General features: G+C 34.8%; 1 protein-coding gene across 1 annotated transcript in view; it reads left to right on the top strand.

The window, feature by feature from the left end:
• Window positions 1-23,407, top strand: part of BRDT (bromodomain testis associated) — a 53,812-nt gene extending 30,405 nt beyond the window's left edge. The window contains exons 12-17 of the mRNA XM_028513088.2: window positions 1,791-1,849; window positions 4,122-4,293; window positions 10,479-10,576; window positions 14,251-14,456; window positions 15,130-15,304; window positions 23,339-23,407. Of these exons, the coding sequence (XP_028368889.1) occupies window positions 1,791-1,849; window positions 4,122-4,293; window positions 10,479-10,576; window positions 14,251-14,456; window positions 15,130-15,304; window positions 23,339-23,407 (779 nt within the window). The remainder of the gene's footprint in view (window positions 1-1,790; window positions 1,850-4,121; window positions 4,294-10,478; window positions 10,577-14,250; window positions 14,457-15,129; window positions 15,305-23,338) is intronic.
• The last annotated feature ends 597 nt before the right edge of the window (window positions 23,408-24,004 follow it).

Genomic DNA, 24,004 nt, shown 5'->3' on the forward strand with positions numbered 1-24,004 from the left:
GCCTCAACCCCTGCCTGCATCACCCTCCTTCAGGCTTTTTCTGTGTCTGTGGGCATATGGAAAAAGAGAACCTTCCCAATTGGATTGTAATCAGAAGTCTTTCGTTTAAGTGAATATAGAAATACCTTTCCTCTTGGAAAGAGAAAGGTCTTGCTTGCTTACACATGCATGCACACACTCATAACATCTCTGCAGCAGCTCTAATCATTTTGATTTGCTTGATAGCCACAAAATTGGTATTTGATAGGATATGTAAAAAATAAAGCCATTTCTTTTTCCTTTGGGGATTTTGCTCACTTGCCTTAGAGTATTGTCAGTGTCCACACTTCATGAGCCCACCACACTCTTTCAAAACATGCTTGGCTTTCAATATATTAACATCAATTGCTGGCTTCAGGCTTTCACCATGGACACAGCCACTAATCTCAGTGATTTCAGATCAGTATGTATGGTTATGCTTTTCGAGAACAAAAGAGAACACCCCCATCACTCAAAGAGAAAAGGCCATTGAGCTTTTCAGGCATAAAAACACTGATCTTCCCTGGGAATATTCCTTTTGTCCTATGAATTTTTGAAGCTAGACTGTCAACCATTATTGGTGTTACTCGTTTACACAACAGCTTTCTAACATAAGATATGAGTACATTGTATTCCCCTAAGAGTTTATTAACTAATATTTCTTTTTACATAGGCAATTGCTTATTTTTAAGTTCATGTTTATTTATACTTTTACCTTATTTGTACTTAATTGCCGTTTACTTAATAAACTTTATGTTGATAACTAAAAAGAAAAACACGTTATTGATGGCATTTTAGCAATTTTAACAATGTTTAGCATCAAACATTGAAGGAAAGGAAAGAACACTAACATATCTAATGAAAACTAATGGCATTTCAGGAGGCAGAAAACATTAAAATTAGAATGTCTTAAGTTTGAGTAAGATTTGGTGTTGACCAGCCTTAGTACCCTGGAACCTGAAGCAAATAATGATCAGGTTGCTCACGAAAGCTGACTTGAAGAGTGGGTCAAGGCATTTACCACCAGTCTGGTGCTTTCCCACCTGGGCCTACACTTGTGACTGGGGAGGATAGCACCAGGTTCAATTTTAGGCTAAAGAGAGAGGAACAATGGGTACTGTAACAGAGAGAGCTCTACAGTCAATGTTAGCTGTAAAGGTATTTGTAAAGGTAAATGAGTTACTATCAAAGGTATTTGTTGCCAATATAGGTGAGGCTGCCAAATAGCTTAGATGTAACTAGAGTGTTAATTAGATGGGATCTTTATTATAATACTTATTAGCAAGCAGAGTAGACTTTACTATGAAATCAAATAGCTTCACTTTTAATGAAAGGCTGTATCCTTTCATAATATACTCTTATAGTAAATTCTTATTTTAATTAAACCCCTTATTGCTATATTTATGGCTACTTGGTAAATGATGATTTAGTATAATTAGTATTGCATGTTTAATTAAAACCTCTCTCTTTTGTGACTTGCTCCTTTTTAAACTATCATGAATTCAAGCTCTTAACTGCGAAGTAACACTGTCCTTTTTTGCCTAAATAATACAAACTGAAATTTGTGAGTGGATATTTATTCCATTATGTGGGAAAGAAAATGTCCCTTTTAAAAGCAAATCCCTGGAAACTATAAGAGCCTCTTGATTTAAGAAGCTGGTATGAAAGCCCTTTTCTTGAGATTGCCATTTTCTAATATGAAAAAAAAAATTGTAATTTAGGTGATAATTTTAAGCTGGCAAACATTGAAATGTTTATTTATATATTTGCAGAAATGTCACCTAAATTTACTGAAGTGAAATGGAATGATTCTCCTAAAAAGCAAGTAAAAGTAAGTTAATTCATTTTTACCTTAGAATTTAAAAAATTATGTATGTTATAATTCACTAATATAATAGTAGCTTTCTTTACAATTGGTTTTTATTTGATTTATGCAAACAGTTGTCACTCTTCATTTGTCAACTAAATGTTTAAAGATTTCTCACTAAGAGAAATCTTAGAGAAAGTACTTGGTACATTTTTCTAATAAGATAAAACTATTATATAAGTGAAACAGATAAGTAGAACAAATTATAGAATTTTGAGCTTAGTATTGTGAGTCTAAATACAGAGGGCGACCTTCCCCGCAGTAGGGTATGCACGGTAAGGTGAAATTTCTCAGAAAAAGACATAGGAGGAGAATGGTAGTTGGGTTTCTAAAGATAAAGCTTACAGTTACCAGCTATTTTAGTACCTCCATGTTTGGTTAGTGGTTGACATGTTTTGAAAAGTATAGAAGTGATTTTATCTTTTACTAATTCAGATTGTTATCATAAAATTTATAACCCTGTGTACCTACCCCCAAATATGGAATTACAGGTATATGCCTTTATTAAATTATAAACATATTTAACAGTACCTAACTAGGTTGTGGAATACAACATAAATCACACTGTCTTGAAGGAGCTGGAAGTTGTGAGAAGTGATCTAGTCAAACAATTGAGAGATTGTATGATTAGGGCTACAGTAATTTATATTCATAATTTATTAAGAAAATGAAGAAGGAATATATATTCTTTCTACTGGAATATATGAAGTAGGAATATATATTCCTACTACTTGAAGAAGGGAATGCTTAAAATGGGTTTTAAATTACAGGGAAAGGGGCAAAATGGTTAGTATGTTAACATTACAGATGAGGGGCCTATTTTTAAAAAAGGAAGTAAGTAGCCTGAAGAGAAGTGAATGCACAGGAGGTGCGTTCAGCACCAGGTGTTTGTAAATAGGTAGCACAGGGTGTTTGTAAGGGATTAGTTGTTTTGGGAAATATAACAGGGAGGGCTTTGAACACCTAGGTGAAGTGTTAATCCTACTTAACTTGGTAGGCAGAAGTGAGCTCTCAAAGGGTTTTGAGTAGAAGAAAGATACAGATGGTCAGTCCTGGCATAGGCACTAGTGAAATTAGAAAATTATAGAGAGTTATGAACAAACTTTGTAAGCCTTAATACATAGCATGTAGAACACTACCTTTATGATCTGTTTGTGGCCAAAATTTTCTAGTGTCACTCACTGAGGAACAAGATACCCATTTATGATAAAAGAGGAATATAGTTAGGATTCTTAATAAATAAATAAATAAATAAATAAATAAGTGTGTGTGTGTGTGTTTGAGAACATGATTTTTTGCTGATTTAAACCTTAAAGTCAACCTAGCGTTTGACTTTAAGTTTGGGTCTACTATGTGGGGATAAACATTCCTATGGCATTAGTTTTGTTCAAGTTAACATAGGTATTCAAACTCTTACCTTGTCTACTCACTACTCTAACCTTTAGAGGAAGGACAAAGACTGTCATATTAATCTCTGTATTACCTACAGCTCAAAACTTAGTAGATAAGGTACCTGGGCTCTTTGGTATCATAACTTAGCTTGCCACTGAATTAGATGTGAGATTTTAGGTAAGTTGCTTTTACTATATCTAAGTCTTATTGTAAACTGTAAATGAGCAACTAATTTTATGAACTCATAGGATTATTGCGAGAATTAAAGAACTATGTAAAGGGCTTAGCCTGGTGCCTTGCATATTGTAAGCATTATATAAGTGTTAGCTATTATAATACAGTTTTTACGTGATAGTTAACTGAATACTGAACCAGAATTTGTTGATAGTCTTATGGGTCAAGCAGCATGAAATTTTAACCCACCTCCCTTTAGGTCTATAATTCAGTAAATAAAAAGAGGATTTATCCCTAGATTTGGTTTAAAAGCCAAGTTTTTATTTGCAGTAGATCACAGGAAAGCACTTGAAGATAAGCAGCACTACTTGATAATATACATGCAAGTCTATGTGTATGTTATCAAACTAAGATTTTAAGCTTTGAGCAACTCTACTTATAAGCTATAAGATGGCCAAGATATTTAATCTTTTTAAACCTTAGCTTTCTCATTTGTAAGATAGGAATAATTAAACCTTAAAAATTTGTATGACTTAAAATATCATTCATATCATTTATCATATTCAAAGATAGTGTTAAATTATATTTGCTTCATGTTTCTATATTCTTAGTTATATTTCTTGTGTGATTAAAACTCTGAAGGTAATTTTATTTAACTTTGTCTTAACAGATACAATCTTCTATGCAAGGTGCTATCTCTAGTTCTACTACCCTTGTTCATCAGACTATGCAGTCAAGTGGAATACCACCAAATCACCACCAGTTAGCATTTAATCATCAGGAATTAGAACATAAACAAAATGTGAAAAATATTCCACCTTTACAAATCCAGCCTCCCTCAGGTAACAAATTAGGAAGTAAATGACTGCAAATGAGAAACTGACTTCTAAATCTGCATGTGAAATACTAAAGATGTCTTAACTGTTACAAATCTGGGATACTGAAAATTGTCACTAGTAAATTTTAGGTTAGAGATAATCACTGAAACACATTGTTAGAAATTATCTGGCTCATACCTAAGGGTATTCATCATATTTGAATGAAAAATTATATGTGCACTTCACATGCAGCTTACTTTCATATACATTATATACATTAGCATGTGTGCCATATATGAGTATAAAAACCTGTCACTGCCAGAGCCTGGACTACCAAGTTCTGAACAGACTTGGGAAATGCTGCTTTTAATTTCTATGACACTTATGCTCTATATAGTTTGGAAAGGTAGGATGGGATAAGGAAAAGATATCTATTCCATAGATAGAGAAATAAAATTATATACATTAGAAATAGTTTACAGTTAGGAAGCTTGGGCTAGAAATACTTGCATAATGATGGTTCTTATTTACCAGGAACATCTTCCAAAAGTGCCTCACCTTTTATGTTGGTAGATTCATTTGACTTTATAAATATCCTATTAGGTTGTCAGGAGTGGAGGTATTGCCTGTCTCAGCATGGTTCTTCTGGGGATATATGGCACAAAGGATACTTCTCCAACAGTGATGAGCCCAGTCTAGGGAGGCCTTAAATCTTGAGATTCTAACATATTGGGGCTGGGACTAGAGGCAGGTGTGGGTATTCCTTATGCATGTCTCCATTCCTCTAGGCTGTTCCCAGGTTTCCACTTGGCCTTCTGAGGGCAGAGGTTTCTCCAAACCAAAAATTTCTAAGCTATTTTTTTCTGCAGCACAGATTAGGTGGAACAGAGTTTTGATCCTCCTTTATTGATTCCAATAAAAGCTCCCTACAAATTCTGTATTTAAGTATTCCATTTTATGTGTATTTAACTTGAGTGATAGTCTCATTGTGGAGAGGGAAGTCAAGAGAGAAAATACCTAAGGCAACACTGGAGGGCATCCTAGGAAGAAGAATAACAAAAGATCCAAAGTATAAGATATTTATTTTTGTCTGAAAAAAGGTTTTCAAGATACTCAGGAGAATTACTGAAGGTGTAGTAGTTCTAGATCATGAATTATCTTGAATACCAGTGCTACATGTGGCTCTTTTATTTTGTAAACAAGTAGCTTCAATCAGAAACAACAAAATCAGATTTTATATTTAGGAAGAGATTGCTGCTTACTATGGAGAGTGGATTGAGATAAAGATGCTCTGACATAGTTAGGACCAAGTAGGAAATTTGAGTGCTATAGTTTAAGAAAGAAATTATGAAGACCAAAAAACTAAGGCAGTAAGTATTATCTCAAAACAAGATGTAGATAATTAGCAATATATTTTTATGACAGAATTGATAGGCTTTGTTAGAATTAATGCCTTACCAGGGTTTTATACAACAGCTGGGATGAAAATAACAGGAAGTGCTCGTTTTGGACATGTGAGGTACTACAGAATATCTAATAATTGGAAATATACAACCAGAAATAGGTGGCAACTATAATATAAGAATTATTAGTATGTCCCTGGCTGGTGTGGCTCAGTGGACTGAGCGCCAGTCTGTGGACCAGGAGGTTGCTGGTTCAATTCCCAGTCAGGGCACATGCTTGGGTTGTGGGCCAGGTCCCAAGTAGGGGGTGTGTAAGAGGCAACTGTACATCAATGTTTCTCTCCCTTTCTCCTTTCTTTCCCTTCCCTTCCCTTCTCTCTAAAAATGAATAAATAAAATCTTTTTTTTAAAGAATTATTAGTATGTAGAAGCTACCTGAAGCCATGAGAATGAATGAATCAAGATACCCAGGGAAGTGTGCAGAGCTGGAGGAGAAAGATCAAGGACAAAATTTTAGGAAACAGAATTTCCTCAGTAAAAGTAGGAAAAAAAATTTGCCCTGGCTGGTGTGGCTCAGTGAACTGAGTGCTGACCTGAAAACTGAAAGGTTGCCAGTTCAAATCCTGGTTAGGGCACAACTTGGGTTGTGAGCTAGATCCCCAGCTGGGGGTGTGTGAGAGGCAACCTATTAATGTATCTCTTGCACATAGATGTTTCTCTCCCTCTTTTTATTCCTCCCTTTCCCTCTCTCTAAAAATAAATAAATAAAATCTATTTAAAAAGTAGAAAAAAATAATTAAAAGAAGAGGTAATCAAAGGTAGAAGAAATGGGAAAATGGTATAATAGAAGTCCAGGAAGAGGGGTGTTTAGAAGGCAAATATCACCAAAAATATCACAGACTACAAAGCATTAAAGTAGGATATGGAATGAGAGAGGATTGAAACTGGCAATAGGAGATTATTTTGCTTTTGCAAAAGTTCTTTTAGTGGTCATTGTCATTGGGACTCAAAACCACATAATTATAAATTGAGAAATAATGGAATCTGAATATAATAAACCAGCCTTTCAAGAAGTGTGTTGGTGAAGCAGCCTTTCAAGAAGGAAGGGAAGATGCCTGTGGCTTTAATAGTAGATTTTTTTTTGTAAGACTGGGATAGGTTGTTTTATTTTTAGTTTTTGAATCAGATATTTGAACATATTTGAAGTTTGGTCAGAAAGAATCAGAGTAGGGAAAAGTTGCTGTTTTCATTACAATAGAAGAAAGGTAGGGATAGTTTTGAAGAAAAAAAGAATGAAAAACAATGGAAAAATGCACTCAAGATGGTTTTTAAAAAAATTCTATCTATGAAAAGTTAGCCTTTAAATATCTGTCTTCAGTTGGAATCAGTTATTGTATTACTTCAATTTCTATTTATATGTGAGTGTAACATAACGTATAAAGGGAAAGTGTGCATGATGTTAGAATGGCTGGCTATTCTGTTGCACTTAACCAATTTTTCAGAAGCAACATGGTTTTTGCATTTGCCAACTGAAGGTGGCACTATGCCCAAGAGAAACTGCAAATATTTATAAACTATAAAATGTATTTAGAATTTTACTTCTCTGGACTTTAATCTCCATTGAAAGAAATTTTGGTTTAAACCTTTACACAATGAAAGTAAAAGAAAAATTTACTGAAGCTTTCTTTAAAAGAAAAAGACTATTTATTTACTTTTAGAGTAGGAGTAGGGAGGGAGAAAGAGACGGAGAGAAACATCACTGTGTAAGAGATACATCAATCAGTTGTCTCTCACACACCCTCTACCGGGGACCTGGCCCACAACCCAGACATGTACCCTGACTGGGGATTGAACAGCAACCCTTTTGTTTGCAGGCTGGTGCTCAACCTACTGACCTACACCAGCCAAGGCTTTATTAAGAGTTTTTTAAAAAACCAATACTTATGCTGTCATATCAATGTGGATGAGCATGGCAAATGAACAAGTAAATCAAACAGTTTTTCATCTAGTATCAGAAATAAACAACTGGAATATAAACTAAAAAAATAATGTGCCCTAGCCAAGGGGCCCAGTTGGTTGAAGTATCCTCTTGTGCACCAAAAAGGTTGTATGTTCAATCCCCGGTTGGGGAGTGTACAGGAGGCAGCTGATAGATGTTCTTCCCTCACATCAATGTTTCTCTCTCTCTCTCTCTCTCCCTTCTTTCTGTAAAATCAATAAACATCTTTGGGTGAGGATTAAAAAATAAATAAAATAAAATAATATGCCCTAAAAGAAGCAAAAATGAAATTTGAGGAGGTGGGAAGGCAGAATAACTTTATCTCTGCTAGATATATGTTTTACAGAATAAATAAATATGATTTGAGCTGGATACTGGAGAAAAAATAATACATATTTATGTATATCTAGGATTGGAAGGCATTTTGTATGGTGGACACAACAAGAATGAAGGTATTTGGGAAATGAATAATTCTATATGATTACAGCTTTGGTTGGATAAATAGAAATACAAGGAAATTAATTTTGAAACGTAGATCATGTTCATATAATAAAGAACTTTGCTATCTAGAGACTTTGGACATGATAGAAATGGTATAGTCAGTGGGTAGCCAATGAAGGTTTTTTGAGCAGAAGGGTATGCATCAAGGTACTTAATCTGCCGATATTATGCACGTCTTTGGAGGAATGGGGCATAGAGACCAGAGGAGGAAGGGACCAACTGGACTGTTGTAATAGGAGGGAGCAATTAAAGTAAGTGATGGAAGGACACAAAGGGGGAAAGTTGAAAGAAAGTACAAGGGTAGAGTGAGTGGGTCTGCAGAAGATGAATACATGCTAAGTTTTAATAACAGAGGAATATAGCTTTGGTGGCTCAGAGGATGCTAGCTGGATACTGGTCCAGGCTGATAAAACTGGAACATAGATGTGTAAGGAAAGATGAGTTTTGTAGTATTCTGAAGTACCAGAGGTCATCCAGATGAAAACGTTTTTCAGAGTTGGACTTTCGACACACTTGCTAGGCTTCTGTGACACTATTCTCTTGACCATACCATACCTGAATATTCCCTACAGACATCTCTATCTGCCTACCTTTAAACATTGGTAATACTCTGAGTTACATTCTTAAAACTCGTGTTGTTTTACACCCGCAGGGCTTTTCAGTCATGTTCCAAAGCATAGTCTTACTTAGCTAGGGATCCGCTGTCGTAGCAGTAGGCTTGGAGCACACTTCCATTTACTCCAGGATGCAGTGACCTGTACATATACTTCCTGGTGATTGCCTTGGTGTCTGTGACTTCTAGTCTCAGTTTCACAATTCAGGCATCCAAGCACCAGACATGTTTATAGAACTCTACTAAACATCTCAAATGTAACAGAAGTGTGTTAACCAGCATCTCAAAAGCTAATTTCCCCTTTTGAATCCCCAAATTTAAAAATCTTTCTTGTTTAATTATTGATAATGGCACTGTCCACCACTTACTAATTTAGGGCTAGCAGAGTCATTTAAAATTTACTTTTACTGTATCTGACATATATGCTCTTTCTACTTCTTAATAAGATCTGGCTTCAAGCAGGGAAGGAATGTAGTTTTGTACTTACATCTTTCCTCTCTAATTTTTTTCCATTACTTGTTGAACTGAGAAAACATAGGTACATTGGGCCATATAGGAACATATACCTTTAAACTTTGTTCCTTCATTCATACATTCTTTGACAGTGTTATGTCTCATCCTCCTTTGCTCACTCCTATCCCTTAATGTTCCTCTCTTCTTCAAGCCTCAATTTCAACCAGTGTGATTTAGCCAGGGGATCTGTCAAGGGGTTGATGGGTGGTGGAAACTTAAATATAAGTTACTACACTGTGTAAGTGGCCAGGATTTTGTGTGCTTCAGTCAGTTAACAAAGATAACAATTCATTCAGTTTTTCTTTGTTCCCTCTATCCTTCTGCCACTAGTTAGGATCTGTAGACAATAACTAAAGAGAATTAAAACAGAATGACCCTATTAAGTTTCATGTATCAGGATGCATTTGGTAAGAAATGACAGAAAACTCAGCTCAAACTGTCTTAAATAATAAGGAATTTTGTTAATAATATACATAACGAATAGTCCAAATGTAGGTCAGTTGTTTAGGCATGGTTTAACCAAGGCTCAACCTGTCCCTCTCTCTCTAGATATCTTCACCCATAATAAATGAAACATTTGTATGAAAGCCTGACCATTAAAGGACTGCATAGTTTGTTCTGTTCACCTCAGAGTCAAACCAACCTTTTGCATTTCTTATTCCCATCTCCTTGTTAGCTGTTACAGGTTTCTGGTGTCTTATTTCTTCTATTCTTTGTGTTTCTTTGTTCTCAATTTGGCCACCAGGAAGTGGCCTTCCCTGGAAGCCCTGCCTTGGCTTAGGCCTTCTCTTTCTTAAATGATTCACTGGTAGGGGGCAGGATTACCATGATCGGCTTGGCTAGTGAAGGCCCATCTCTGGAGCTGAGGTCACTCTACAGACTGGAGGATGCTGTCCTGTTGGGACAGATAACATAGATTTTGGTGGGTGAACCCCAATGTCAGCTATACTTTATGGTGACCCCCAAAAAAGAGAGATACAGAAATAGACATGGTGAATTTCAAGTGAAAAATGTGTATTTTACAGTGTGATGATTCCCAGCTAGGTACTCCAAAGTTGAGAAGCATAAAAAAATCATTTTGTTTTCATAGTGTCTGACCTAGAGAGGGGGAAAAAGTCAAATTCTGGACAAGTAAGATGAAATATCTTGATTATACTATTCTAAAAATGTGTGCATCTAGGTGATCCTGAAAAATGCTTGAATGGCCTAACGGTGATACGTCAGTCTGGTGATAACACAGTGGTTTTGGAATCTGAAGGTCGAGTTCCTGAGCAGAAGGTAAAAGTAATGTTTGGGTTTTTTTACTTACAAATATTGAAGGGATTTAAAATTTAATATAGAAGTGGCACAAAAAAGTATTTTAAAACCTAACTTGAATGAGATATTGGATTCCTAAACCTAATTTTTGACAATTTTTTTGTTATATGTGAACCCCTTCCCACCCTTCGTTCTCATGATTATATTTAATTATAAATTCTATAATGCTGGTATTTGCCAGATATCCTGATCTTGAAGCATGTTATAAAACTATCTTTTAGCTCTAGCTGGTGTAGCTTAGTGGATTGAGCACTAGCAAACAAACTGAAAGGTCATTGGTTTGATTCCTTATGAGGGTGCATGCCTGGCTTACTAGCCAGGTTCCCAGTTGGGGGTGAGCAAGAGGCAACCATACACTGATGTTTCTCTCTCTCTCTTTCTCTTTCCCTTCCCTTCTTTCTGAAAATAAATAAACCCTTTAAAAAAAAATGAACAACTATCTTTTAGAATCTGTTGTGGGGAATTTCCTACAAGAGTCTTTTGTACACTTCATGTCACACCACACACTGATCATTCTTTCAACAGATACTCTAGTAATAATTACTATCAAAGAAAAGATTAACTGTTCGAGTATTTTGTTATTGATAAGAAACATTTATAAAGTGCCTTTTCTGATAACTGCTATTAATTTAATTTATTGGGTCTTCTTGTTTTAACAATGGAAGTGTCATCTGTCCCCTATTGTTTAAGGGTGTTGAAAAGAAATGGTGAGACTGATGTCCTTGTCTTGTTCCTGATTTTAAAGGAAAAGCTTTCAGCCTTTCATTTTTGAGCATGATATTATATGTGGGTTTGTCATATGTGGTCTTTATTATATACATTCCCTCTATACCCATTTTGTTGAGAGTTTTTATTATATATGGGTGTCGAATTTTGTCATGCTTTTTCTGGATATATTCACATGATCATACGATTTTTATCCTTCATTTTGCTAATGTGGTATATAATATTGACTGATTTGAGGGTGTTAAACTATCCTTGCATCCCTGGAATAAATCCAGCTTGATTATAACATATTGCTAAATTTGGCTTACAAATATTTTGTTGAGGATTTTTGCACCTATGTTCATCCTGGGACATTAGTCTGTAATTTTCTTTTCTTGTGGTATCTCTATGTTTTTGGTACCAGGGTAATGCTGGTTTTATAAAACAAATTTGAAAGTTCCCTCTTCTTCTACTTTTTTGAAATATGTTAAGAAAGATTGGTATTAATTTTTAAAATATTTGGTAGAATTCACCAGTGAAGCCATCTGGTCCTGGACTTTTGTTTGCTTGATTACTGACTCAATGTCCTCACTAGTGATCAGCCTGTCCAAATGTTCTATTTCTTCATGATTCAGTTTGGCAAGGTTGTATGTTTCTAGGCATTATCCGTTTCTTCTGGGTTGCCCACTTTTTTGGCATATAATTGTTCATAGCAGACTCTTATGATCCTTTGTGTTTCTGTGGCACAGTTCCTCTTCAATTGTGTCTTATTTTATTTGAGTCTCCTCTTTTGTTCTTGGTGAATCTAGCTAAAAGTTTGTCTATTTTTCATATTTTTTTTAAAGCAACTTTTTGAGCCCTGGCTGGTGTAGCTCAGTGGATTGAGCGCGGGCTGCGAACCAAAGTGTCACAGGTTCAATTCCCAGCCAGGGCACATGCCAGGGTTGCAGGCCACAGCCCCCAGCAACCGCACATTCATGTTTCTCTCTCTCTTTCTCCCTCCCTTCCCTCTCTAAAAATAAATAATTAAATCTTTAAAAAAAAGCAACTTTTAGTTTCATCAATCTTTTCTGTTGTCTTTTTAGTCTCTGTTTTATTTCCACTCTGATCTTTTTATTTCCTTCTACTAACCTTGGGCCTCATTTGTTCTTTTTCTAGTATCTTGAGGTATAAAGTTAGGTTGTTTATGTGAGATTTTTAGTTTTTTGATATGTAGGCATTTATCACTATGAATGTCTCTCTTAAAACTGGTTTTGCCACATCTCATACATTTTAGTATGTTGTATTCCCATTACCATTTATCTCAGTGTACTTTATTTCTCTTTTGATTTCTTCTTTTACCCATTGGTTGTTCAGTAGCATGTTTAATTTCCACAGATTTGTGGATTCTCCAGTTTTCTTCTTATAATTTCTAGTTTTATACCATTGTGGTCAGGGAAGATACTTGATATGATTTCAGTCTTAAATCTATTATAACTTCTTTATTGGCATAACATGTGATCTATCTTGGATAACATGGCAGGTAAACTCAGTGAAAGGCCATCTAGTCTTGTAATATCCAATGTTCAATATTGTAGCCACTGAGCCACATACGATTATTGAGCCCTTGAAATGTGTATAGTGCAACTAAGGAACTAAGTTTTAAAACTTGTTTTTTAAAGTAAATTTAAAAACTGATACTCAACTCAGTTACTGGGAAACTTAGGTATGTTTTGAACAGCTTGATTATACATTCTTACTTTTTCAATTGTAAATTTTATAAAACCTGATTACAGATAATTGTTTCTAATCAAAACTTAGCATTTGAATTGAGATGTGCTATATGTTGAAATACACATCAATTTCAAAGATGTAATATGAAAAAAACAATATCCTCAGTCTTTTTTTAGAGTTACATATTTTCTTTTGTGTGATTTTTTATTTAAAGGTTTTCTGTGTGTGCAGTTTTAGATGCATAATGAAATTGAGAGGAAGGTACAGAGATTTCCCTTATGCCCCTACCCCAACATATGCATAGGCTTCTCCATCGTCAACATACCCCACCAGAGTATTGCATTTGTTACGACTGATGAACCTACACTGACACATCATTATCACCAAAAACTCATAATTTACATTAAGGTGTGCTTTTGGTGTTGTACATTCTGTGGGTAAATACATGATGGCATGTATCCAGTATTACAGTGTGCTACAGAATATTTTTACTGCTGGAAAAATCTTTGTTCTGCCTATTCACCCCTTCCTTCCCTCCTTCCCGTCTCTTCAGTCTTTCATATTAATTGCATGCTAATAATAATGCTTTGGGTATATTTGGTTAAATAAATAAAATATATCATTAAAATTTTACTTTTTAAAAAAACTTTTTAATGTGACACTGGGAGATTTTAAGCTCCATGTATTTCTGGTGGGCAGCACTGATCTAGCACATGGCATATAGCTCGTTTCAGAATGGTGGTCACAGTCGGTTCATTTATTCCTCATACCAAGGAGAGGAGACATAGCTGTGCCAGAAGGTTCTGAACAAATTATGTGCCTTACTTATGGCATCATCTTATTTTGTCTCTTATTAATCCTTTGTATATATTTGCTTTATTTTTCTTGTAGGATCATAAATATTATCATTATGGTGACAGTTTTTTAAATATATTTTGCAGATGGTTATAACCCTTAATACACGTTTTACATTAAACTGAAATAATTGTCAAGCACATTATTTTAATTTGGTTTTAGATGAATAATTGAGTGTAGCTTATTTGTTTTCTTTTTTTTTTTTTTTTTACTGTAGTAACCTTTTACTTTAGAAGTTTAGTAAAATTACATGAAGGCTTTGGAGTTTTAATTTGATCTACTACTATATCAAAAAATACTGTTTTCCTTCCAAAATATGGTTGACATCTGTAGACATAGACTGAATCAAATATTTGTTTTAGGATATAAAAATCAAGAATGCAGACTCCTGGAAAAGTTTGGGCAAACCAGTCAAAACTTCAGGTGTACGGAAATCCTCAGATGAACTCTTCAACCAATTTAGAAAAGCAGCAATAGAAAAGGAAATAAAAGCTCGAACACAGGAACTGATACGGAAACATCTGGAACACAATACAAAGGAAAAAAATGTATTTCAAGAAAATCGGAGGTTTGTAATTTATTGAATTAAAGGAGGCCTTGAGAGACCTAGACATGTATTTCAAGTGTATTAAATTTATAAGCCCTAGCCAGGTAGCTGAGTTGGTTAGTGTCATACTGATATGCCGCAGTTGTGGGTTTGATCCCCAAAGTACATACAAGAATCAACCAATGAATGCATAAACAAATGGAACAACAAATTGATGTTTCTCTTTCTCAAAATTAATCAATAAATTTAAAATAAAATATATTAAATTTCTGTTTTGTCAAGTGACTATGATTCAGCTATTTAGCAGAACACAGAAAATTATAATTGCAAAAGAGTGAATTTGTATTGACTTTTGTTGATAAGTAATGATCTGCTTTGAAAGGGATAGAAATAATCAAGTTATTAAGTTAATAAGATACTAATATTTCTAAATGATAAATATATACATTTATATAGTTTTTCAGAAATGTCTTAATATTGTTTCCATTCTGTGCATAAGAAAATAGTAGTATACCTTGGTCACAGTTTTCCAAAACCTTCTCTTTGTTAGATATAAAAAATTAAAAGTAAAAGTAATGTTATAATATATGAGAAGGGGAATCTAGAACATTTTTTATATTTATCATTTAATAACATCTTTATAATAACTTTTAAAGAACTTGAAACCTACTTTGAGCTCTACTGTTTCTTTCAGGGACCCTGCCTTCAGTCTAGAATCTTTTTCAAATAAGATGCAAAACAAATGCCTTGGAGAAGAGAATAAAGAGCATCAGCAGTCATTGGAAGTTCAAGATAAGAGTAAACTCTGGCTTCTCAAAGACCGCAATTTAGCAAGAGAGAAAGAGCAAGAGCGGAGAAGGAGAGAAGCAGTAAGTGAAATTTAGTTTACTAAATCTAACTAATAAAGGAAAGATTTAACAGAGCAGTGTCTTCACATGTTAAAAGATGTATTTGAGCCCTGGCTGGCATGGCTCAGTGGACTGAGTGCTGGCCTACAAACCAAAAGGTTGCCGGTTTGATTCCCAGTCAGGGTATATGCTTAGGTTGTAAGCTGGGGGCATGCGAGAGGCAACCAACTGATGTTTCTCTCCCTCTCTTTCTCCTTCCCTTGCCCTCTCTCTAAAAAATAAATAAATAAAATATTTAAAAATAAGAATTTAAAAACCTAAAAATGAAATAAAGATGTATTTGAGGTGCTTTTCCAGTGGAGTTAAACCTTTTTATTGAGGATCAGGTTCTAAAATCAAGGCCTTTTTAAATAAAATTTTCAAACTCAAGACACCCTGGAGCGACTACACCATACAGTTGAAAACCTGGTCTGTCATTTACTAGACTTTTTGGTCTGTGCTAGCTATTTAACCTCTGTGTGCGTCAATTTCCTCATCTGTGAAATGAGAAGAATAATGTCTATTGTGAAAATAAAAAGAATTTAAATATATTAAACATGTAGGAAAATACCTGGCACATAGGGAAAGTGATTTATCACTTAACTGTTACTGCTCTTGTTTTTTTTAAGTATTTTTTATTGATTATGCTATTACAGTTTCCCCAATTTTTCCCCTTTATCCCACCTCCACCCTGCCCCCCAACCCTCCAGCATTCCCCACCCCCCTTAGTTCATGTCCATGAGTTGTACATATAAGTTATTTGAGTCCTCTGTTTCCTATACCATTTTTCATCTTTCCCCGTCTATTTTATGCCTACTAATTATACTTCTTCTTCCCTGTACCTTTTCCCCCCTATTCCTCCCTTCCTCCTCCCCACTGAGGTCTCTCTGGGTGATGTCCATTTCTCTGGTTCTGCTCATGTTCTGGCTGTTTGCTTAGTTTTTGTTTTCATCGTTTTTCTTTTCTTTTAGGTTCATTTGTTGATAGTTATAGTTTGTTGTCATTTTATTGTTCATATTTTTTATCTTCTTTTTTCTTAGATAAACCCCTTTAACGTTTCATATAGTAAGGGCTTGGTGATGATGAACTCTTTTAACTTGACCTTATCTGGGAAGCACTTTATCTGCCCTTCCATTCTAAATGAAAGCTTTGTTAGATAGAATAATCTCAGATATAGGTCCTTGCCTTTCATGATTTCAAATACTTCTTTCCAGCCCCTTCTTGCCTGTAAGGTTTCTTTTGAGAAATCATCTGAGAGTCTTATGGGAACTCCTTTGTAGATAACTGTCTTCTTTTCTCCTGCTGCTCTTAGGATTTCCTCTTGTCTTTAATCTTGGATAATATAATGATGATGTGCCTTGGTGTGTTCCTCTTTGGGTACAACTTCTTTGGGAGTCTCTGGACTTCCTGGATTTCCTGGAAGTCTATTTTCTTGACCAGATTGGGGAAGTTTTCCTTCATTATTTGTTAAAATAAGTTTTTAATTTCTTGCTGTTGCACTTCTCCTTCTGGAACCCCTATAATTTGGCTATTGGAATGTTTCAGGTTGTCCCAGAGAGTCCTCAGCCTCTCTTCATTTTGAGGGGATTCTTGTTTCTTCCTTCTGATCCAGTTGGATGTTATTTCTTCCATTTGTTCCAAATCATTGCTTTGAATACTGATGTCCTTCCTTTCACTGTTGGTTCCCTGAATATTTTGCTTTATTTCATTTTAGGTATCTTTCATTTGTTCTTTCATTTTTCTAGCCAAGTTCAATCAGATCTGTGAGCATTTTGATTACCAGGGTTTTAAATTCTCTATCAGTTAGGTTGGCAATGTCCTCATCGCTTAGTTCTGAGGTTTTGCTGTGTTCTTTCATTTGGGCCATATTTCTTTGTCTTAATGCATTGATCTGCTTGTTCTAATTTATTTTTTCTTTAATTTATTGGTTTTCAGAGTTCCATGCAGTTTGATTTTCTTGTGCTTCTGGTTGCTTATTGATTTTAGATTGGTTGTTACCCTCCTTTTGGTTGTGAGAGGAAGTGAAGGGTTTCTACCTATGCCTCCATCTTGGCCAGAACTCTGAACTGTTACTGCTCTTGAAAAATTTATGCCATGTGTCCCAGTTTCTGTTTCTTTAGCTGAACACTAAATGAAGAAGGTGGCTTGTATTATTAGGTCAATTATATTTTAATAAGCCTGGAAAGAAAAAATAAGTTAACTTGTGTTTATGAGTGCTAATATACAGAACATGATGTTTTAAAAACTGAAATTGATTTCCTTCTTTTTTCCATGGATTACTTAGAACTAAAGTAAAAGTGTGTTATTTAAACTAAATAGTTCTCATGCTCTCTTCAGCAGCACATACACTAAACTAAATAGTTCTCCAAAATTTGGGAATATTCTGGCTAGTGATTTCTGTTAATGACTGTGGTCAGACAACATACAAGGTCTGTCTTGAAATTTTTTAAATTCATTGAGACTTGTTGTATGGCCTAGATCATGGTCTGCCTTGGTAAATATTCTGTGTACATTTAAGAAGAATGTGTATTCTGTTGCTGACGGTTAGAGAATTAAACATGCCAAGTTAGTTACTAATGTTATTTAAGTCTACTATGTTCTTGCTGATTTTCTACCTGTTTGTAATATCCTTATAATTCATTCTATCAGGTTTATTTCATGTATTTTTTTAAAGATTTTATTTTATTTATTTTTAAAGGGAGGGAGAGAGGGGGAGGGGAACATTGATCTGTTGCCTCTCTTGCACACCCCACCTGGGGAACCAGGCCCATAAACAAGGCATGTGCCCTGACCAGGAATTGAACCAGCTACCTTTCAGTTTGCAGGCTGGCACTCAATCCACTGAGCCACACCAGCCAGGGCTTATTTTGTGTATTCTGAAGTTCTGTTATTAGGTATCTAAACATTTAGTATTATGTGCTCTTGATTAATTGACCCCTTACAAAATGATCTTCTTTATTCCTGGTAATATTATTTACCCTGAAATATAACTACTTTCCCTTTTTACCACTAGTGCTTGTATGGCATAAAAATTTTTCTATCCTTTTACTTATAACCCATATTTTTATATTTAAAGTGAGTTCTTTGCAGGCAATGTGTAGTGAGGTCTTGCTTTTTTGTTAAGTCCAATCTCTGCCTTTTACAGGAGTATTTAGACCAATTAAGTTCAAAATGATTATTAAAATGGTTGAGTTTCAATCCATCATCTTACTATTTCTTTTCTGTTTGTCTCATCTGTTCTTATCTTTTTTCTGCATTCTTTTAGATTTTTTTATTATTCCATTTTATTGCCTTCATTGGTTTATTATCAGTAACACTTTCTTTTGTTATTTTAGTGGTTGCTTTAGGTTTTATACTATAAACCTCAGCCTATCACAGTTTCCTTTGAGTTCTACCACTTCATATTTGGTATAATAGTTTCAACAGTGTACTTTTATTTCTTCCCTCCCAGCCTTTATGCTGTTGTTTAAAGCAGTCAAATTATCTCTAAAAAATTTGATACAAAAAAATACTATATTTACCTATGTAGTTATCACTTCTAGTGCTCTTCATTCATTTTAGATCCAGATTTCCAAATGGCATAATTTTCCTTTTCTCTGAAGGACTTCCTCGTAATATTTCTTATAATGTGAATCAGCTGGTGATGAGTTCTTTCAGCTTTTGTATATCTGAGAATATCTTTATTTGACCTTTTTTTTTCAAAAATAAAATCTATTAGACTTTATTTTTAGAGCATTTTAGATTCACAGCAATATTGAACCAAAAGCACATAGAGTTCCCATAAACTCCTCCCCTCTCCCCATCAACACGACTTCCCTCATGTCAGCAATCCCACATTATACACACACAGTCACTGAACCAACATTGGCTTATTGGCATATGGTTGTCAACTCTAGCTTATCAAGCAAAGTCCACATTTTCCATCAGAGTTCACTCTCTCTTTTATGTTCTACCCTAATTTTTTTATTAAATTATTTTTTACTCTTTATGTTATACTTTATGTATTTTGACAACCATCAGAATAATTTCCCTTTCCTAAAAGTCCCCTGTGCTCCTCCTATTCATCTCTCCTTCCGGAACCCCTGCTAATCTCTGATATTTTTACTGTCTCCATACTTCTTTTTGCCTTTTCCAGAATGTCATATAGTTGGAGTCATGCAGTAGATAGCCTTTTCACATTGGCTTCTTTCACTTAATAATTTGCACTTAAGATTCCTCGATGTCTTATTATAGAATGATAGCTCATTTCCTTTTAGTAATGAAAATCCACTGTATGGATGTACCATGGTTTATCTGTTCACCCAAAGAATACCTTCGTTGCTTCTAAGATGCCATGAGCTTCATTGCTTATAGCAATTATAATAAAGCTGCTTTGAACACTGGTATGCAGGTTTTTGTAGGGACACATTTTCAATTTGCCTTCAGTTTTGTAACTATGTTTTTGTTGGATATAATATTCTAGATTTTTTTTGTCAGTGCTTTAAAGATATTCCTTCATTGTGTTGTTTGCTTTGTTTCCAATGAGAAATTTGATATGTTTGTTCCCCTGTATAAAACATGCCTCCAGATGGCTACTTTTTAACAGTTTTATTTATTACTGTTTTCAGCAATTGTTTTCTTCGTGTGTCTTGTCCTTTGTTGATCATATTGGAGATGTATGTTTATAGTTTTCATCAAGCTTGGAAAAATTGCTGGGATTATTTCTATTACTTTTTTTCCATCTTTTTCTACTTGTAGTGACTTGTTACTCATTAGACCACTTGAAGTTGTCTGTTGCTCAAGGATACTCTTTTCATGTTTAAATTATTTTTTTTACCTCTGAGTTTCATTTTGGATAAATTCATTAATCTTTTATTTGATATCTAATCTGCTATAGATTCTATTCAGTATATTTTTCTTCTCAGACACTGTAATTATCTCCAGAAGTTTGATTTGGACCTTCTATATATTTTTTTGTATCTATTAAACTTCTGATCATATGGGAAACAGTTATCAAAATTGTTTTAATGGGCTTCTCTGCTAATTCTGACATCTGTGTCAGTTCCAGTTAGTTTCAATTGATTGAGAGTGATTAGTCTCCTCTTATGGATAATATTTTTCTGCTTCCTTCCTTACCTGGTAATCACTGATGCCAGATGTGAATTTTAACTTGCTGAGTACTAAATATTTTTGTAATCCTGGGAAATACTTGTGAATTCCTAGGACATACAGGAATATTAGTTTGAGAAGAAAAGAGCCATTGGCTTTGGCTGAACTACTCATTATAATACAAATTAAGTTCATAGGAAAGAATGTACAAAAGTTTTGTCAGCTTCTCATTTTATAATACTAAGGCAGGGACAAATTGCATTTAGCAATGTTGTAGCGTATAGTGGAGCTTACCTTAAAGTAGTGTGGTATTATAGAATTCTTACGATGATAGAAATATACTTTACCTATGCAATTAAATATAATAGAGACTAGCTAATAAATTTTACTTAATTTTAATATATTTTATTGACTATGCTATTACAGTTGTCCCATTTCCCCCCTTCACTCCCCTCCACCCTGTACACCCTCTCCCACCCATATCCCCCCATTTAGTCATGTCCATGTGTCATACTTAAAAGTTCTTTAGCTTCTACATTTCCCATACTATTCTTACCCTCCCCCTATCTATTTTCAACCCACAATCTATGCTACTTATTCTCTGTACCATTTCCCCCTCTCTCCTCCTCCCACTCCCCTGTTGCTAACCCTCCATGTGATCTCCATTTCTGTGGTTCTGTTCCTGTTCTAGTTGTTTGCTTAGTTTCTTTTGGTTTTGCTTTAGGTGTGGTTGTTAATAATTGTGAGTTTGCTGTCCTTCTACTATACATGTTTTTTCTTTATCTTCTTTTCTTAGATAAGTCCCTTTAACATTTCATAAAATAAGGGCTTGGTAATGATGAACTCCTTTAACTTGACCTTATCTGAGAAGCACTTTATCTGTCCTTCCATTCTAAATGATAGCTTTGCTGGAGAGAGTTATCTTGGATGTAGGTCCTTCCCTTTCATGACTTGGAATATTTCTTTCCAGCCCCTTCTTGCCTGTAAGGTCTCTTTTGAGAAATCAGCTGACAGTCTGATGGGAACTCCCTTTATCTCTTGCTGCTTCTAGGATTCTCTCCTTCATTTTTACCTTGGCTAATGGAATTATGATGTGCCTTGGTGTGTTTCTTCTTGGGTTCAAGTTCTTTGGGGCTCTCTGAGCTTCCTGGATTTTCTGGAAGTCTATTTCCTTTGCCAGGATGGGGAAGTTCTCCTTTATTATTTGTTCAAATACGTGTTCAATCTGTTGCTTTTCCTCTTCCCCTTCTGGTACCCCTGTAATTCGGATGTTGGAACATTTAAAGATGTCCTGGAGGTTCCTAAGCTTCTCCTCATTTTTTTGAATTCTTATTTCTTCACTATTTCCTGTTTGGGTTTTTTTTTTTTTCTTCCTTCTGGTCCACTCTATTGTTTTGAGTCCCAGTTTCCTTCCCATCACTATTGGTTCTCCGTGCATCTTCCTTCATCTCTTTTATGGTAACCTGCATTTTTTTCATCTAATTTGAGCCCCAAATCAACCAATTGTATGACCTTCCTGATCACCAGTGTTTTGAACTGTGCATCTGATAGATTGTTCTTCTGTTTGAGACATGTCTCTCTCTCTCTCTCTTTTTTTTTTTGGGGGGGGGGGTCTGGTCACTCCTGTTATGGTGAGGGGCAGAGCCTTAGGTGTTCACCAGGGCTGGGCACCCCAGTCGCGAGAGTGTGACATTGTATGGGGGTGGGAGGGCACAATGGCAGTAGCTCCGTTCTCCTGGGACCTCAGTCCCTTCTCTGGGATCCTGGGTTGTGCGCCCTGGATGCCTTACGTGCTCTCGGTTGCCTTGTGTGCCCAGTTCTCCCTGTTCTCCGAGTGCCGCGACCCTCGCCAGGCTGCTCCTCTCCGCCCCTCCTACCGGTCTGGATGTATGGGTCTACTTCAACTTCTTGGCTGTCCAACTTCCATTCAGATAAATTCTCTGTCAGCTCTGGGTGTTATTCTACCTCTAAATTGTTGTTGTTCTAATGTTGGTTGTGCGTGGAGGTATGGTGCGTCCACCTATGCCTTCATCTTGCCAGAAGTCCAACACATAACTTTTTAATACACTTTTGGTAGATAAGTAAGAATTCCAAATCTTTTCCCAGATAGCCAATGAGAACACTAATTCCCACCTGGGAAGTCAACCAACCAGTTGCAAAATTGATGATTTTACCCACTACTCTGGGCTGTTACAGTTTACTGATAAAAAATATTTTTGAACTTTCATAGTTGGTATCATTTCAGATGCCAGAGAATATTTAACCTGTATCACAGGGGCATTTAGAGAAGGCTCCAAAATATAGTAAGCATTTGTTGCTTTTGTCTTAATTAGCCTTTTCTTTGCTTTAGCTTATTTTTAATGGCTCCTTATCATTTAATTTAAAAAAATATATACTGAGTGTTCTACATGCAGTCTGGTTTGATCTTCATAAATACCTACATATAAAATAAACTTGGTTAAATATTTTACCTTACATTACTTAGTTATTAACTAGCAGAATCAAGGAAAGTCTATAGCTTTAACATATAGTGTTCTTACATTGGTAACATACTGGTTCATTCAGAAAATACCAGTAATTTGATGTGTCTAGCACTATGTTGGTTACAGAGATACATGAAATAATGTAATCTCAGTTCCTGTTCTTATTAATACCAACTTTGCCAACACTGAGAGTTTTCTCTCACTTGGCAAGAAAGGTTAAACTTGTTCTTCGTGTTGTTGTAAGTTTTGATTTTTATTTATCACATGTGCAATATTTTAACAAATTTAGTATGTAAGTAGAAATAAAAATTATACGAATTCATTATGTTAAATAAGTTGTATTCATATTGTATGATGTGTTCTAAATGTTGCATAATGTTTATATAGATGTAACGAAGGGATAAATTTTTAAAGTAACATTTAAACTTTTCTTCTTTTTTTATAGATGGCTGGTACCATTGATATGACTCTTCAGAGCGACATTATGACAATGTTTGAAAACAACTTTGATTAAAACTCAGTTTTAAATTAACCATCAACTTAAAAATGAATGATATAAAATATTAAAATGCATGTGGTAAAATGATTGCTTTCAGACACCAAGATACCAATCTTAATGTTGTATTTTGATTGCTCTAAAATGATTAAACAATTTGCACTTAAATTTCTTAATAGGTATATGTTCCTTTTTTAATGGCATAATTATAGGAAATTTTATAATATTAGATTCCTAAAATTAAAACTCCCAGGTGTTATTTATTTTACTAATAATTGTCTGTATGTATTATAGGCCTTTTCTTAGCAATGAAAATCCAAAAATAAAAAGTCTCTGTTTATTTAAAAATGAAGAACATATAAAGGTGTATGAAAAATATAGTTTATATGGAGTTTTAACTTTTAAAACAAATATTGTCTGCCTTCAAAAATATTTACAACCTCTAACAAATAATTCTTGGTTTCTTTCATTGCCAGGTTACATAAGATTTGCTGCTGATTATATATTCAAAATTTATATTGAAATTTAGTTTAAAGAAAATATTACCTATGGTTTGAAAGATGTTAAATTGGAGACAAAATAACAGATATGAATTATGTATATAAGTCTCTATAA

Source organism: Phyllostomus discolor, chromosome 5 (genome assembly GCF_004126475.2).
Source record: "Phyllostomus discolor isolate MPI-MPIP mPhyDis1 chromosome 5, mPhyDis1.pri.v3, whole genome shotgun sequence".
NCBI lineage: Eukaryota > Metazoa > Chordata > Mammalia > Chiroptera > Phyllostomidae > Phyllostomus > Phyllostomus discolor.